General features: G+C 40.0%; 1 protein-coding gene across 4 annotated transcripts; it reads left to right on the plus strand.

The window, feature by feature from the left end:
* The first annotated feature begins 135 nt into the window (after positions 1-135).
* LOC137140710 (WD repeat-containing protein 37) lies at positions 136-18,316 on the plus strand. 4 transcript variants are annotated; one of them, XM_067529236.1, is made up of 14 exons: positions 136-794; positions 2,162-2,313; positions 5,599-5,695; positions 6,463-6,576; positions 6,678-6,742; positions 9,969-10,104; positions 10,412-10,483; positions 10,639-10,683; positions 11,127-11,203; positions 11,289-11,529; positions 11,674-11,815; positions 12,368-12,502; positions 12,961-13,075; positions 13,285-18,316. In XM_067529236.1, the coding sequence occupies exons 2-14, from the start codon at positions 2,176-2,178 to the stop codon at positions 13,414-13,416; spliced, it is 1,509 nt and encodes a 502-aa protein (XP_067385337.1). In that variant the 5' UTR covers positions 136-794; positions 2,162-2,175; the 3' UTR covers positions 13,417-18,316. The 4 variants fall into 4 exon arrangements, with proteins under 4 accessions (XP_067385337.1, XP_067385338.1, XP_067385339.1 ...); XM_067529237.1 differs by having other exon boundaries at positions 137-794; positions 11,292-11,529; XM_067529238.1 differs by having other exon boundaries at positions 139-794; positions 6,463-6,558.
* The last annotated feature ends 1 nt before the right edge of the window (position 18,317 follows it).

The following is an 18,317-nucleotide window of genomic DNA, read 5'->3' on the forward strand; positions in this document are numbered from 1 at the left end:
ACTTGTTGTTGTGCGGCCTTCGGCCTTTAACTGCGCAGGCTACGGTGACTGTCATGTGTTAGGAAACACTACACTGACATGAAGTGACCGTTTGAACAGCTACTGCGGGTTGTATCGGACCACGCCTTAAGCAACGGGCTGAGCGCCGTACGAGCTGTAGATGTGCTGGGAGCGGACGCTGATACGGCGCCGCGTTCGTTTTTTCGGTTCCAGCTCATTTTCTCAGTCAGACGGGCGATAATCAAATTCCGTAGGATTCTTCATTATTTATGTTCAGCAGAATAACAGCATATGGGACGCGTTTACTCAAACAAAGGCCCAAAGAAAAAGGAGAAAATTAGAGATTTACCATTTTATTACGAAACACACCGAGGGAATTCACAAGCAGAGCCCCTCGCTGCTCTTTCCTTTCAGCTTCCGTATTTACGTGCATGGTGCAAACTGCGTCCGGGTGTTGATTGTAACGTTTACTCAAAAAAAAAAACAAAAAAAAAAACAAGTCTCACACAACAACAACAAAAACAACAACAATAACAAGAATGTTGCTTGTGTAATGAACAGTTACACACGGGCACGGACGCTAACGCGTCTTCTTCCTGGTTACAACAGCTGCCGTAACTACGAGCAACCACCACCGCATTCGGAAGTCGGTCGCCAGCTAACGCGGTCACGGGTAAATTGGAAACACCGGACTAAACCAACGGAGCGTTTTTTATCTCATCGAAGAGGATGTTAGAAAAGGCCACATTTCGCACAGCATCCTGGAATAAACCTCGGTATTTGTAGACTTTGTGGTAAGTTGAAAACCATGTTAGTGCGGGTCGTCTTCCCGTTAGCCTGTTAGCATGTTTGGTATCCGCTAACCAGTGGGGATAATGTTAGCTTTGCTTAGCTCGTGTTGCGCTGTAACGGCTATTGTCAAAATGTGCTAATGTTGACGACATGAAATCAGATAAACTTGTTTTTTATTGTTCCTTTTAAGTACGTTACAACGCAGTGGCTTTAATGTTTGGTTTAATCGCTGTCAAATCTTCAGGTCACATCAGTGACAGTCTGCAAGAGGAACTAAATAGGTCTGTTTTTATCCAGTAAAAAGATGAACACTGTCGGATGGAAGAAGCACTAATGTCTTTGTTGGTAACAGGTTTGCAAAGGAAAGAAAAATGCTTGTTTAATTTGGACCCTTAGAGCCCAGACACCACCTTTTTTAAGTTCAAGGGCAAATAAAAGCCCCACACCTTTATAAGTGACAGCTGGAGCTTATGTCGTCATTACTGTGCTATGAGCAACAGTGAATCCTTACATGAACCAGATACGTGTTGTCTCAGAGACTGCAGCTAACATTCATTTTAACACTTGTCATTATGCATTTCTCTAAAGAAATGGATCTTGAAAGATCTGCCAAAAAACAGGCTTGTGGAGGGGAAATAAAAAGAAACTGCAGTCACAAGTAGGAGTGAGTCAGGTATTTATCAGCAGCTTGGATAATCTATGATCGTAGTACTGTGAACCACTGTGAATCATGATAAAGCACTTGGTTGCTCACTGAGTCACAGCTGCCGCCTGAATGATTTTTGAAATACAGGGATTAGCTGTTTATTAAGCAAAAATGGAAATGTTACGTGATGGAAGGGTTAATTTGTTAGAGCCTTACAAAAATATTGAAATACCCTTTTTAAATTATGTGTTTTCATAACCTGAAAGTACAATCTGTGATGTTGATGTAGGTTCCGTTCTCCTTAAAGCCTAAGAGCATTTCTGCTTTCTAGTACAGTAAACACTAGTATGCAGGCACATTTCTGCTTTCGTAAACAAAGAAAAGATGCTGTCGTTGCTGCACACTTCTCAGTTTCTGTCTCAGTAAATCCACTTGTTACACCTTAAAATGTCCACTGATGGTTTGTTTAGCCTATATGCTGAGTAACACTCTGTTTCGCACTGGTTTGCTTTGTCAGTTCACACTTTCACACATGTAGGCTGCCAAATATAACCGCTGCCAAATATAACCACTGAAGCACAGCACAGTTGATTTGGCTTTCAACTGAGTGAAGTTGTTGAGTAAGAGATTCACTTTGTGGCTTTCATCCCCAGGATTATTCCATCCAAGATCTGTTTTCTTGACCTTTTGTCTCTTTTTTTTTCCGTGACTGTGTACTTTCAGGTTAGGAAGGAGGGATGCCAGTGGAGAGCGGGAGCAGCGCCGCTGCTCGCCAGGCAAAGCAGAAGAGGAAGTCCCACAGCTTGTCCATCCGCAGGACCAACAGCACTGAGCAGGAGCGCTCCGGCCTGCAGAGAGATATGATAGAGGGACAGGTGATTTAACGCAGTAAAAATAAACAAAAATATCGGGAAAATTCGATGACATTTTTTTTTAATTGTCAGAATTCATAAGTGATACTAGCTAGTATTCATTACAAAAAAATTTCTTGCTACTTTTTTGGAAGTGTTCTTTCCTCATCTCTCTCAAATAGCTTGCTGCCTGCTGACCGATAAGCTCTCCAGCTTTAAGCCTCAGCCAATTAGGTTTTAATGCACCCATTTAGAGAACATGATGGTTTATATTGTTGTTGGCTTAAGCAAGCTGCATTTACTTCTTGATAAAATACATTTTAACTTAAAATAACTAAACTGTGGTTAACCCTAGATGGATTCAGAAATAGAGCTTTTTTTTTTAGGAATAGAAGGCCTTGCTACATATCACTCTGGTTAGTAAGTAGCTAAAAATGAACTGATTCCTGTGATATTGGGTAAAGACAGTGCACAACATGCACAGCTGTTGCATATCTTACACGTCCTTTCGGCTTTTCCCGTGAGTTCAGCGGATAATTTGCCGCATGCTGATTTGGCAGTTTTTTTTTAAGCTAGATGCCCTTCGTGATTGAACCCTCCCCAATTTGTACCGGCCTTGAACGGGCACTGCACATGTTGGGATTGGAAAGGGCTTTTTGGGGGTTCAGTGTCTTGCCGAGAGACATGACGTATAGCCGGGACCGAGGATCGAACCACTTACCCTGTTGGTCCGTGGACGACTGCCTTACCAACCCACTGTCCCTGCTGAAATGCAATCTAACAGCTTGGCAGTACTGACACTCTCTCTCTCTCTCGCTCCTCTGAAGTGGATAAGACTCTTCAAAGTCACTGTCATTCACTATTTTTGTGTTTGAAATACCAAGTCAAGTCATGTGAATTAGCATAAATTTGTAATGAGACTTTAACTTGAGATTGCTGAATATTCCAGTTTAAAGAAAGTCACCGTCTGTGGAGTTAGATCCTAGACCCTAACAGTTTTAAGCAACATATCGGATTATTTGACAGCAGACACAAACAAACAAAGTGAAAGTTTACCTGGATCATTCTCAAAGTTGAGTCATGTCAGCAGGACATCTGTCTTCTTGGTTGGAAATGTTTTGCTACTCATCTAAGTAGCTTCTTAAGTATGAGGGGACTTTCCCTCAAATAAAGTGACACGAGTTACTGAAGAATGTCCAGTTGACATTGCTATACTTCCAGAAGACACCTGGATGAATGGGAATCTATTTGTTTGCAATTTTACTCACTGGTGATATTTACTAAATGGAATGATAACTGGGCTTTTTCACCTTTGACACATCCCTGGAGAAATGTATATGATAAAAACCTTCTTTAAGCTGCATTAGCCTGCAGAGCCACATTAATTGAGGCATTGTTAGTGTTATTAGTAACAACTTGGCTGTTTTGAAGTTAGAATGTAAATTTTACATGCTACTCTTACAGTAAGTCTGATTTGACGATTAGAAGAAGCTTTGTAACGTCACATTTATAGTTTCTTGAGAACTTGTAATTCCCCTTGGCTTTTATTAAATTAAAGGGTTTATAGCTGCTGCCTTGCCAGTGTTTAAGACTCTTGAATGTGGCAGCTTGAAGTCTGTGATGCACAGGAGGCACTTACAGTGAAAAGGAGCATAGAGTTGCTGAGAGGGACAAGGAGCTGTTTCTAATAGAACATGGTGCAGACACTGTAATTCTTTACTCATTTTTATTTTTTCACTCGTTCTTTTTGGCCCCAGTCCGCTGATAATCTGGAATCCTTAATGAGAATGGAGGTAAGTTGCATGTGTCTAGCCCTCTGTGTACCAGACTTTTGAGTAACTCTCCAAATAGCTTCTAGAGCTGTCTTTAGTTGTGTTGGTTTGGTTTAGCTTAGGTTTAAATAGTTTTTAGATAGTTGAGGTGTTGTGTTGTGTTTCTGTGGGTGGCAGTGCTTTAGCTGGTAGAGTGGCTGCATATCGACCGCAGGGCCAGGGCTTCATCCTCCCCCAGTCATTGAGGAGGGGAGCAGTTTATCTTTGATTGGAATAGAATAGTTCAGTCTCAGTTACGCTCAAAATCTTAAATGAGTCCAAAGGAACCCAGCAAGCAAAGGCTCTCAGTCATTGGCCGCGATCGCGTATGCATTTTAGGTCTCTGTTGTCTTTCATGTCAGGCAGTACTTTTTTCTGTGCACGGTGGCACAGACCATTCAGCTGCTAACATCAGGCTTTGAATGCTAACCGCACACTTGACAGATTTCTTTAGAAAACAGCGCTGCAAGCAGCAATTCAGCCCAAGCAAAAGTGCATTATGCAAAGCACTGCACTCAGGTACAAAAGGGCTCTACACAGTGGACTGAAAGCTTGGAGGAAGCATGGCCCACTTTGTGGTTTTGCTGTTGGCTCTATCATTTTGTATAGGCCAACTGGAGATTAACGGAACACACAACTTTAGACTGGATTTTGTGCCAAAATAATTTTGATCAATGTCTAAATTTTTGTAGAAATTGCATTTTTGCTTCAAAGTGGTAAAAACGGAACATTTTGACTTACACACAGTGGGTTTTGAATGATTTACGTTTTAGTCATCAAAAGCATAAACAGATCTTTTATCTTCCCGAATGAAACACTAAACCATGGCAAACCTAAGTTATGTGTCAGCTTGTATGTAAGGCACCAGCACATCCCCTGGACTCCGTTATACTAACCGTTTCCTCTTCTATAGTCTGTTATTGTTTTAACCTGAAACACGAGTTCACTCTTATTTCCTTCCTTTCGAGGTTTTACTGTGTGATGAGAAAAATATGTTTTTAAATGTTGGTGCTAGGTGTGGGCTTTTGAAGACCGTCAGCCCACGCCCATTTCCACAATACAATGTCTTTACTGCATAGTTACTTATTAGTATAGACACTTGTTTCTTAGCTTGGGTCATTTGTATTTAATGAGCAAGGTTGGGATTTATTCTTTTAGGGCTTCATGAACATCTGCTATTTTTAAGTGAGGAAAATTGGACTACAGGTTAAAATAAGGGCTTAAAATCTCGACCATCCTGACATGGTGTCCTGCCAAGAGATTTACATTCCAGCTGTGGGCTTAGATGCTTTGCCGTCCCTTGTTAGGAGCTTTACTTTTTTTTCCTGCTTCATATCAGTTTTCAGTTTTCCAGCCTGAACCTACTTCATGTTAATACCTCTGTACACATACGCACTTTAGCCTGAAAACGGTGAACACCTCCACACACTGAATGAACCTTCTTAATAAATCTTTATGTTACCAGGTCGCTTATTGTTGTGCTTATCTCTCCCTGCAGGACTCCAAACTGCCTCTTTCTCTAAGGAGCAATCTCCTGGACCTGTTCAGTCAGATCGAGAGGGAGTTTGAGAACCTCTACATAGAAAACCTGGAATGTAAGCAGAAAACACTCCTTTGTTTTAACTTTTATTCATCAGTGTTTAGTTTTTTTTTTGGTCAGTGAAGTTTGGCTCCAGTTTTTCTAACTTTGAGGTTAGATGCTAATGAAGGTGATAGTTTTAGTTTTATTTAGAGTCCTGTTAGCGCAATACAATACAGTCCATCAACATGACAAACCCTATTTGTTTAGGAGGTAATTACATTTAAATAGTTGCTTTCAGTGTCTCTGAAACCGATCATGGAGCAAATGGACAATTGAAGATAGGAGGGGAAAAAAAGGGAGTTTTTAAAATTATAGCTAATCGGATAATGTCTCAGAGGGTGTAGGAACACAGTCTGTCCTAATGCTGTTTTTCTTCTACAGAAGGTTCATAACTAATAGGCAGGGCATCTGTAATTATTGGCATCGACTTATCAACCTTTGATACAAGATAAGACATTTAGTTAGTTTGCTACCAGAAAATATTTTTCTAAATCCTAATTTGACCTGGAGTTCCAGGCCTGGAGTGAAGATCTATGCCCCAAAATCCATTTTAGTTTCTTAAACGAAAACACAGGTAGGGAAACGAAGTGCCTCAAAACGTTTCTGGTCCCCAGAAAAAGTTCCTGTGGTGTTTCCATGGCGAGTACCCTGGTTTCAAACGTAACAGCGTTGATGGCAGGGAAGCACACGCTATGCTGATTAAAACACATGGACACGTTTCCGATCAGTGCAGTCTTACTGCTACCAGTCTTATAAACACCTGACATTTTTACCTTTCAGTACGCAGAGACATCGAAACACTGAATGATCGTTTGGCTGCAGAGGGACACACTTTCGAAGGGGCGGATTTAGCCAAAGGAGCACTTAAAACAAAAGGCCAGTCCTACATTTTAAGTGTGTTATTTTAAATAGCCATATTTTTAAATGCATATATTGATATGTTTCTGGCTTATGAATTGTTTCAAAATAATATTGTGACTTCTCTGAATTTACAGCGAGTCATAGCACCAGCCAGCTGTCACAAAAACTAAAGACAACTTATAAGGCATCTACAAGCAAGGTAAATGTTCTTTTTCCATTAGTTTTTCGCCATTAAAGCAAACATTGTAGGTTGAGGTGCCTCTGTGTATTTTGTATTATCATCTGTTTTTATCTAAGAATTGTTGCAGGTGCAGTGGTCTGAGAAAATGTTGACTTGTTGAAACAGTATTGAGATTTAATTGGTAAATTGGCTCAGTTGTTTTCTTTCTTGTCGCTTGAAGTTGACAGAACTTTTGAATGTTAAAGAGAAGAACTGCTTGTCTTTTTACCTTTTTGCTCATAGCCACGTTCAAATTCTTGCCATGCCAGAGTAGGTGGATCCCGCAACTTCAGTGTAACCAGCTGGGAGTTGTGGGGTGGAGACTCATGGGTAACTTCTTTTAATTGTCCCCCTTGTGTGCCAATATGCATGAACAGCCCAGCCAGGGGGTCGACACTCCGTCCCCAAGAGACTTGGTCATTCAAATGTAGGAGTTTGAGTTTTTTTTTTTTTTTTTTTTAATGAGTGTGTTTGTGAGATAAAACATGACTTCATTATCTCACTAACAGGCTTTTTCGGTTGCCCCTCTTTGGTTTTGATTTAGCTACTTGTCGGCATTCACATAATGGTACACTCTGGAGACACCTTTAACATGAAGCCCTTGTTACCTCAAAATGCTTTTTGTGCCTTGATTAATACAACACTCAAGGTGGAAGAGCTATACTTGGCTGCTTTGAATCATTGCTAAATACGAGTGTGGGGTCTGCTGTAACGTGCTCTGCCACATCAGATTGTTTTTATTTTTTAAAGTCATCAGTGTCTGTTAGATTTAAGTACGTTTGGTAGCACCTGCTGCTAGAGATGTTTTATGTATCTAAATACATATTCTCGTTAGTCATGTGTAAACAGTGCATTTATACTACTATATTTTCCACAGATTTAACTCAACCATTATAGATTTTTGAAGATGATACTTGTGATAATAAGTTTTAAAAGTCCATATTAGAGCATATTGGCCTCCTATGATATTTTCTACAAGGTGCACAGGGCAGAAGTTATTTGAAATGGGTCCTTTGAGTGGTTTCTAAGAAACAGTATGTACTTAAGAGTCATTTAAAAGTTGAAATAAAGTTGGGAACGTTTCTATGACGGTTCTTAAAACATTCACTATAAATTACTTCTTGTGATGATCTAATAGCAGCTGAAAAACCAGTTTTGCTTTCATCACATGGAAAGTGCTAAAATATGGAGTTCTTTCCATAATTGTTTTCATAAATACAGATGTCAAAATCCACCTTGTTAACTTAATAAGTGATTAGTAAATAGTAAATGGTTGTAAGACAAGCAAAATGTTGATGTGGTTATGGCAGACTGCACACTGAAGCTGCAAAATGTAGAGCTTTAACTGCTGGGTGGATTGAATTCACCGTTGTGCCAGGTACTTAAAGAAGCCATGTTATGCTTTTTCATATATTGCATTTTCACTTAAACGTGATGGACGTCCATGTTAAACAACGCCAAAGTTCCAAATCATGAGCGAAACATATGTAGAAGAAATCGTGCAAAAACAAAATCTTATCTTTGTCTGCTCTGTCACTCTGTCACGAGACTTTCCAGCAGCTTCCAGAGACCTTTTCTGGACCATCGTCCTAAAATGTTCATACAGTATACAGGTTAGCTGGGACATATGTCCACTGCTCTGCTCATCCCACCGGCAGGCTTCCACAAGGTGGCCAATCACAACAGAATGGACTTCTGTGTGTGTGTGTCTGTGTGTGTGTCTGTGTGTGTTTGTGTGTGCGTGTGTGCTTAAAAGCGACAGGATCTCAAAGCAACCATTTCAGGCAGACAGTCAAAACGGGTACAAAATGAAGGTTTATTATAAGGGGGAAAAAAAATAAAAAATAGAAATCATATGAATATATCAACGGCCTAAAATACAAATTTAAACCTAAACTTATGCATAATATGGCATCTTTAAAACGTACTTTGCAGTGCTTCACATTTCCCTAAACCTCCCAGTTTCCCTGTTGCTTTTTTTAAATGTAACATGTTGCATCCAGTGTTGCATTTGAACACCTTCTGAACTCCTCATTCTCAGGAAAGCACCACATACACAAATGACGGTTTATCCAAAGTCAGCTACTGTTCACCACATCGAGCTCCTGCCTTTCACTTTACTATGACAGACTTTAGCAGCTTCATTGAAGCACTTAAATTATAGTCTGTGCTTGCTAACAAACATCATGCACTGGTCCCCACCATGCTAAGCAATCATCCTTTTCATTGTATCTTAATTCACATATATCACTTTATTTTGACTATAATTTTGTAATTAAATATAAAGTTAAATGTTTCGACAAAGTATTTTGCTCTATGTGGCCTGAGATTTAGTTTCCAGCTAAATGATGCTGTTTTCTGTGCTGTCCTTCTTCCTTTCAGTTGGAACTTATTTAGTGGTCTGTGTCCTAAACGAACCAAGAGTCCAGTTTGTATCATCCCTATCCTTAATGTAAACACCACGACGAAATACACGTTATAATAATTACTGATCAGTTTGTTCAGTCGCAATAACTCAGTATTTCTTGACCGCTATGTTGTTTTTTTTGTTTTTTTTTTCCTTCTTGCAAATTTGCATTTAAAGTAATCGTCATATGCTAATTACAAAACACAAGACTGACCCCTAATATGTCTGCACTGTGTTGATATCAGGTCTGGGTAGTCTGGTCATTGATGCAGTATGTTTTAAAGTGCTTGGAACATTACATAACCAGTAAGGATGTTTGGATAAAAACTATAGAATGGACATAATAAATGCAGCTGTCAACCAAAGCTTCTTAGCTCTGTCTTACTACAAGGACCCTGCTGACCGGCTTCTCAGTGATCCTCAGTTCTGCTGACCTGCTTCCTCCCTTGACCTAATCAGGGTTCCTACACAGTCATGAAAAACTCTGCAAATGAAAGCTGGATCATTTCCAAACCTTAGGATGTTTGGAAATGACTTTATAAAGAGGGTCTCCTCCTCCCTGACGACACCTCTGTTGGGACTTGGAACACTAAAGTGTAAATTTCCTGTCCTCAATTTCCCCCAGAAAGTCTTATCATGTCATATTTTCGTAAATGTTAAACTGCTGAAGCACATGACAGAAAACATTCTTCATTCCCACACAAACATCTAGCAGACGCCATAGTGTAGGAACCCTGTTAAGGACACAGCTGGGATTTTCCAGTGTTTCTGTGTTAACTTGAGATTTGTCTGTATCAGATTGTGTCCAGTTTCAAAACGACCACGTCCAGAGCAGTATGCCAACTGGTCAGGGACTATGTTGGCCACAGAGATGGCCTCTGGGACCTCAGTGTCACTCGGACCCAACCACTGGTGCTGGGAACTGCATCTGCAGGTTTTTCACTCACTTGCTTTCTTATGCTGCTTTGTTTCCGAATGGTGTCTTATAAATCTGTTTTTACAACCTGCCTGAGCACAATTCTTCTCTTTTTGAATTTAATTCCAGTGGTCTTAGGTTTATTTCTCCCTTTCTACTTTTGCAGAATAAGCATCGTTAAAAATGATTTTAGCTATGTAAGACATCATTTTATTGTGTTGTAAAAACTGTGGTAAAGTATAACATGTCAGATGGCTAATAAACATTACTGCTGAATGGAGGAGGTGGTAAATTGTTGAAAGTCTGTCCCTTTGTGTCCAAAAAGACCACACTGCGATGCTGTGGAGCATTGAGACTGGGAAGTGCCTCCTCAAATACATGGGCCATCAAGGATCAGGTAATGTAATATAAGAGACCTTATATGAACTGAACTGCTCGAAGAGTATTTATTACATAAAAAAAACATTTTTTTTTTTTAATGTTTTACTGGAAAACTACCTAGAAAATGATTGTTTCATTCTGATTAAGTTGCACCTGTCTCTGTCTCCACAGTCAACTCCATCAAGTTCCATCCCACTGAGCAGATGGCTCTAACAGGTAATGATGAAATCATCACAAACACAGAAGTACTTTTCTCCAGAATTAGTTCAAAATAAAAACATTGACTTTCTTTAGTGTTGTCACAGCTATTTCTAAATGGACATTAAGAAAATCTCGACCTACACATCTTGGAATCGACATTAGCCTAAAACGAACCTGCTTTGTGTTGTTGTTTGAATGGTGCAATAAGGCGTCAGGTTGGCTTCACGATTAGACTGGTGCTGTGGTGATAAGAATTACCTGCAACTATCAAGACACCTGTGCTCCAAAATACTCAAAACCACAAACGGATGATGACAAAATGATGTTTGTTTCAAGGCATTTTTAAGAATTATTCAGCCATTTTTCAGAGGAAGCGTTAACATCTTATTTGGTCCAGTCAACAGTTTTCCTTTCAGAATTTTAATGTTGTCTTGGGAACAAAATTCTCTTTTTCTCAGCCTCTGGAGACCAGACAGCTCACATCTGGAGATACATGGTGCAGCTTCCAACTCCACAGCCTGTTTCTGACATCAGTGTAAGCGTCAACAGTCCTACAACTTGTTTGTCTCTGTGTCACTGTGTCTAAAACTAATGTCCTTTATATGTCCATCCTGCGACAGCAGCAGACATACTGTGAAGATGACGTGGACTTTTCTGACAAAGATGAGGCCGACGGGGAGGTCGAAGGTCCAATCGACTGTCCTTCTGTCCGTGTTCCGACCACGACACTGCGCAGCCATCAGGGTGTGGTGATCGCTGCTGATTGGCTGGTGGGGGGAAAACAGGTGGTGACGGCCTCCTGGGATCGAGCTGCCAACCTGTATGATGTGGAGACCTCAGAGCTGGTCCACTCACTTACCGGTAGGATGCTGCAAATATTACACTTATGATCTTTCTGAAAAAACTTTTGGCTCCAATAACAAAAACCTCTTTTTGGCGCAAGTTGAATAAGGCCGACTACCAAGGTTTTCTGGGAAATTCTTCTATGTTTTTGTGTGTGATCAGGCCATGACCAGGACCTGACACACTGTTGCACACATCCCACCCAGCGGCTGGTGGTTACCTCGTCCAGAGACACCACCTTTAGACTGTGGGACTTCAGAGACCCATCCATCCACTCTGTCAACGTGTTCCAGGGACACACTGAGTCAGTGACACACACACACTTTTCCTTTCTTTCCCGTTGTCTTTTATCTGCACAGACAGGCTGTGACAAATCTGAATATCGGGATTTTTGCATGATAAGTAGACTATTCGTACATTTTGTTAATTTGATTTAGTTTGACGGTGCAATAAATAAAGTCTCTTCAGTTTGTAACTTTGGTTATTGCCATAATTGCTTATGACAGTTGTTCATTATTTTGTGGCCGTTTGCAGGTTCAAACTATACTGTATAGAAGTCAAGTAAATTGATTTGTGGATCATGTTTAAATAAAACTGTGCTTCAGAGAGATTTAAAATTATGAGATTTAATTAGTAAAATCAATGAATGTCTTCACACTGACTAAACATGATGTATTGTTCTATTGTGTCATAGGGGACGATGAGACATAAGATGTAATGTCTAAAAATGATTAACTCTCCATCTGTTTAGAACAATATAGTCAATAGTCATCTAACTTATGGAAACTCTAGCTTCAGTTTTTCCGGCCCTGGTTGCAACCACCTCTAAACAAATGAGTTTTCTGCTGCTTCACAGCACAGTGACGTCTGCTGTGTTTACGGTGGGAGACAACGTGGTGTCTGGGAGTGATGATCGAACCGTCAAAGTGTGGGACCTGAAGAACATGAGGTCACCCATAGCAACCATCCGCACTGACTCTGCTGTCAACAGGTGTGTGACCTCTTAACCTGCACATAAAAAAATTGTGCTCTCTGTTGTTTATGATTTCACATTTAACTGTATTTAGAATATTTTAGCGGTAAAACACATTAAATTCCTTGCTACATTACCTCCTACTTCTTTTAAATTTCTGTAAAGATGGCACTCAGTTGTCCTTTTCAGAAATTTCATTCCAGTGGTATAATATTTCACAGCTATTATTAGCTTTTCCTTAACTTTTACCATAATTATCTTTTTGAGTTATCCTTTAATGATTGAGTCTCAGGTGGAAACAGAGTGAAAAATGCCTGTCAAGCTTCAAATGTGTAAACTGGCCAGGTCAAGTTTACAGAGACAGAAAGCAGAAAAAGCAGCAAATCATTAAGATTTGATGGAATTATAGTTTTATGGATGAAGGCTGATGGAAACATACATACTGTGTGTATCACCTTCCTGTTTGTTCTCTGCAGGATCAATGTGTCGGTGAACCAGAAAATCATCGCTCTTCCTCATGACAATCGTCAGGTCCGGCTGTTTGACATGTCTGGGGTGCGACTGGCACGACTCCCTCGAAGCAACAGACAGGTCAGTCACTGGAAGGAACGGCCTCCTAATTGGCTGATGCATCCTCCACACACACACACACACTAGTTTTACTTCATTGGGAAATGAGGTTTTAAAACAATTCCAACATATAATCATTAAACGTTCACTACGACACTGTAGATGATTATTTCATTGCTGTGTTCGCACACAACAACTTGCACGTTGCTGCTTTGTTGTTGTTGCTCCAGGGTCACCGCCGCATGGTGTGTTGCGCCGCTTGGTGTGAAGACAACAACACTTGTAACCTGTTCACCTGCGGCTTCGACCGGCAGGCCATCGGCTGGAACATCAACATCCCAGCTCTGCTGCAAGAGAAATGACCTACCACTGTAACCTTACAGTAATACCCCACCCAAAGTTTGTGTTCTCCGTATTTAACACTAATCACCTGTTGGCTTAAAAACCGCTGGAAAATGTTAAGTTTCCTCCGCTTTTTGTCTGTGAAACCTCTTACTGTTGTAATCTTAGCAACAACTTAAGAACAAACTAATTTACTATTTAGCAGCTGCCTTTTGAGCCTACAGGGGACCCGTTTTTCAGTCTCCAGTCTCTCTGAGAACACTGAACATTTGTGTCCCACCTTCCAATTGAGCACATAGCAAAGTAATTCCACAGAAAACGTTTCTCAAATAATTCCACAGACCAAGTTAAGAAACTGTGTGCCTCTACAGCTCCGCACTCAGCTCTCCACTACCTTGTTGTGCTCCCCCCCACCAGCTTGTAGTCCGCTCCTTCGCTCAAGTAACTGGAAACAAACCTCGAAGGCAAACATTTCTAAGGCAGCCTGAGTAGGCTTATACATACAGCTCTTAATCTAACCCACCTCTCCAGACACAGTCCCTACCAAAAATAAATAAATGAAAGGGAGCAAACGGAGAACACCCCTGGCTGGCTCATACCCTGCATATGTCTGCTTGATGGTGATTTAAGCTGTAGTCTGTGCCATTAACAGCTGATTTATATTTCAACAATGAGAGGCTGATGCTTTTAAAGGGAAAATCCACTAGTTTTACAGTCACTTTGGAGAAGTGAATCTGTAATAACATGTCATTTCATGACAACATGATTGCTTCCGACTTTCACAATAGATTTCTGTAAGCGTGAGTGCTATGAGGCGCGTGGCAGCTCATGCAAAAAGCTTGTTGATTCTGGAGAACTAAGTCTTCTACCCACTGATATTTTGCATCTTAAAGTCTGCTTTTACTAAGACCTTGATAAGATGACGTTTTGTAAATTGTGTTTGGCCAAACATTAACATCTGGGATGCATTTCTACTCCAGCAGAGCTTAAACACACAACTCAAACCAGCTCCAATGGGTCAGTCATTGGTTTTATTTGTTCAGTACGTCCTCTGTGGGCATCCCATGTCTTCACAACGTCTCCAGGAGAATGTTTGCTCCATAAGGTCTTTGACAGTTGAGGTGTCTGGATGGGCCTCAAAAGATGTGGAATCCTCCCCAACACAAATGTCCTTTGGGAAAGGACAGAGACACATAATGCTCATATGACAACATATAAAAGAAACTGATGAATACTAAAATGTTTGGAATGCTTTGAATACATTTATTCACTGAACAGTGGATGGATATCAATAAAAGATATCAATCTGCCTCATAGTTTGCATACATGAAAATGTAATGGCGAAATGATCAGCTCTTTGCAACTTGGTTTATAAAAGTGCTATACAAAAAGTTTATTAATACTAGGCCCATGAGAAAGAAAAAATAAATAGACATAATAGACAAGAGACACTGCAATAGGCTTTCAGATGCTAAACTAGCTGGCTTTTGAGTGCTTGGTGTGGCCAAACTTCTCTTTTAGCTTTCTGACTTCATTGTCACTGGCAAGTGGTGCATCTTCTGCTGAAACTTATTGCTTTAGGGACATGTGCCAGGTGTGCTAGTAAAAATGAAATGCATTTGAGAATTTGGCATATTCCAGTGAGTCCTAATCACAGAGGTGGTAGTAAAGTTATACACAGAGGCTGTGCTCTGCAATCACTGCGTACAGCACTCTGATAATTTTGTTGTGTAGTTTTGGAACTTTAGGACATGTTTTTTTATGGCATCAAGTCTCATCTGGACATCTTTGGGAAAGGGTGGAATGGTAATCATAGCAGGTTCACACATTACATGAGTGCAGTTATGGCCTATTGCAAACGCTGTAACGATATATGCAAGTGAACCAATTTTCATAACTTGAAACTGATATAAGTAATGAAAAGAAGAACAAAAAATAGACATTGCTTTAGAGTTTTGCTATTAAAAGTAGATTTTATTTTATATAACAAATAAAAATGACAGATGCTTTTGAAATGACAAATTAATTGGACTACTATGATATTTCAAACAGTTTCCTGTAATTAGCTTCACGTGGCTTTGATCTTTTCATCGTCATCTTGTCATTGTCATCTGCTTTTGGAGTTTAGTCTTCACTGTAATATGTAAGCTAATATGGGGAATACAAAAGTCTAATTTACTCTATTTCTTCTTGGTGTTTTTCATAACTATTGTCAGTTTCAAGTTATTTTGGAGAAACTTGTACGGTAGGTTCTTTACTGTGAAATGGTACCAACATTTTCGACCACCTGTGGCATCATTCCAGATGGTGAGAAATCAAGAAACCTATTTTAAGATTTACACAATTTAAAGTTATTTTTCAAAGGGAAGAAAATGAGTTGCAGTGTCAACAGTTTTCTCATTCCAAATGTTACATTTGCTTGATTGTGAATTGTCTGATAACCATCCAGAACCATGGTTGGCTTTATTTCCTGTGTGGAGCTTTTAGTGTTACAGGTCCTTTATTTTCCTAAGTTGGTCCCAGGTCTTTCTGCTCACGTTGGTGCCATGGTTCTTCCAGCAGACAAAAAAACACTGCCTGCCCTGTGGTTTATTGTTAAATGCCCCACAGCACAGTGTCGTATATCTGCACATTCATCGGCCTCTTAGACCTGATTTCAGTGATTGTGCCACCGCTCCGTATGTGTGCAAATCAGAGCTATAATTTCTACAGAACTTCACCTGTGATCTGTCCGAGCCAATTGGTCCTGGTCCAAAAAAGAGTCTCGGCATTAGGTGGCAGCAATATCTGGAGACCCAGGAACCAGCAGGCGGGGGTCTCCTTTTGCCTGGAGACCCAGGAACCAGCAGCAAGGGGGTTTCCTTTTGCCCGTTAGCCGAACACCAGCATCAAGTTTGCTACAGTATAACTTAACAGTGTTTTATGAGCACATGCAGTCATCAGTATTAAAACCAGGGCTATGAATGCATTGTTTTTTTCATGCTAAAACTAAAGAGTTGAGAAAGTAAAGTGGAACAGGCAAGTCAATAAAAACACACAAAGCTTTGAAAAATATCTTCAACATCAGAAATAAGTTACCCTAAAGCACTAACTCGTTGTTTAAGATTCATTTGCAAAGCTACCGTTTTCTTTATTTGCCAATAGACTAATTTGCCTATGATCTGCTTTTATTTCAAAGCTGTGGTGGAAATGTAGCAGAATTTGAGACATTTTGTAGTTCTTGACTTAAGTTTCTGATGCTCCTTAGTTTCTGGGACTATTTGCTGAGCTCAGGAACTTGATCTGCTGGTTACTTCACACTAATTATGAAGTTTGCAACACAGCTGTGTGTTTTAATCATTAGACACACTTGGGCACTTTAAATGAGCAGAATATTCATGATTTATTTGAAGTAAACCATTTACACAGCATTTCTCTTTCACCCTTTGGCTCAATTTATTATAATGTGCCTGCTCTTACAGCCAATTTGAACCCAGATCTGTAAAATGTATTGCCATGAATAAGAACAGAAATATTGTATTAATTAATGTCTTTAACATACCACAACTACAGTATCTAGCTGAAAAATCTTCACAAAGTCTTTGATTTGATACCTGCCACAGGTGTTGTACCAATTCTTGACATGATTGTAAAAATGGTTTGCCGGTTTATCGCAGTGCCCTTTAGTCATTGGTGCTGAAACACTGTTAGGATTCTGTCAATGGCATATTCCTCATCGTACTTTAAAACAAGTCAAATCTCTGAGGAGTGTTGTGATGTGCTTGCTGTTACCTGCGTTGCTTTTCCCAATGCCACTAAGGTTTAGCCAAAGCTGCATGTAAGTGAATGGGAGACACTGTAATGATTGTGCGTGTGTGTGTGTGTGGGTGTGTGTTTTTTAGATGAATTCACTTTGTTACCAGAACAAAGTTTGTGTGTCTCTCTCACTGGTTACGCAAGCAACTAAAAGTGTGTTTAATGTTGTAATAACGGCCAGTTTGAGTTCCAGCTGCAGTACAGCTGTTGTACAGTTGTTGCACTTTGTTGCACTGTGTGTGTTTCTGACGGCCTTGTTACTTACAGCAGTAACATGATGCACAAGTACAGTTTTAGCTTTAGATTGACTGAACATTTTGCTGGTTTTAAAAAAACAAACAAACAAGCACATTGACGTGACGAACCGCTTCTTTAGTGGGAATAAAACACAGGAAATTGTGTCTGTTTATTTGGTTTCACTTAGCAGACAAGTAGTTCTGCTAATAGAAAATCTGTAGAAACACCAGGTTGGTTTTAAGACCAAATAAATGGATTACAGCAAATGTAAAGTGTTAACCTGTTACTTTAAAACCATAACATTTGTATTATATAAATTGTAATATATGAAAGAAAGCAGCCAGTTTGTGTGTATAGTGAATTTCAGCTGCAGCAGCAACTTGATGATGTGATCCTGCATTTTGTTTGTTTTTAATTTTGTGTTAATCCATTTTCTTGCTCTCTGATGAATGTCAGTTCATCTGTACACGTTCCCATTTATACCAGGGGGGTGAATGTAACTTCTTTATTTCCTGGTGCAGCTCTTCGTGTTGGGGCTTTCCCATCAGCACGCGTAATAAAACACAACTACACATCCAGATCCACCGCAAATTCCCGTTTGTATATACACTGTGTGTGAATACTGGGTCTATAGTTTATTCCGATGTGTCCTGTACACTGTTAAAGCAGCTTCCCTGCTCCCAGCTGCATTGTTTGTCATCACTGAGCCACACTAATATTTCACCAGTTTAACTGAATGTTTCTTCTCTCTGTGGTGTTAACAGTTACACGTGAACAAAGTGTTCGATGTAGAGCAACAAACACCACAGCACGGTTTTGTCCATTAGAGCTGTGCACGGAGTTAACAAGCATCTACTCGTTGAATCCAAATAAACCATTTATGCTGTTT

Source organism: Channa argus, chromosome 14 (assembly GCF_033026475.1).
Source record: "Channa argus isolate prfri chromosome 14, Channa argus male v1.0, whole genome shotgun sequence".
NCBI classification, from domain to species: Eukaryota; Metazoa; Chordata; class Actinopteri; order Anabantiformes; family Channidae; genus Channa; species Channa argus.

Excerpts from the sequence above, each read along its gene's own strand:
- LOC137140710 (XM_067529236.1), top strand. The coding sequence starts at position 2,176 with ATGCCAGTGGAGAGCGGGAGCAGCGCCGCTGCTCGCCAGGCAAAGCAG. Across the intron at positions 2,314-5,598 it reads GAGATATGATAGAGGGACAG|GACTCCAAACTGCCTCTTTC; the intron begins GTGATTTAACGC and ends CTCTCCCTGCAG. Across the intron at positions 6,577-6,677 it reads AGGCCAGTCCTACATTTTAA|CGAGTCATAGCACCAGCCAG; the intron begins GTGTGTTATTTT and ends CTGAATTTACAG.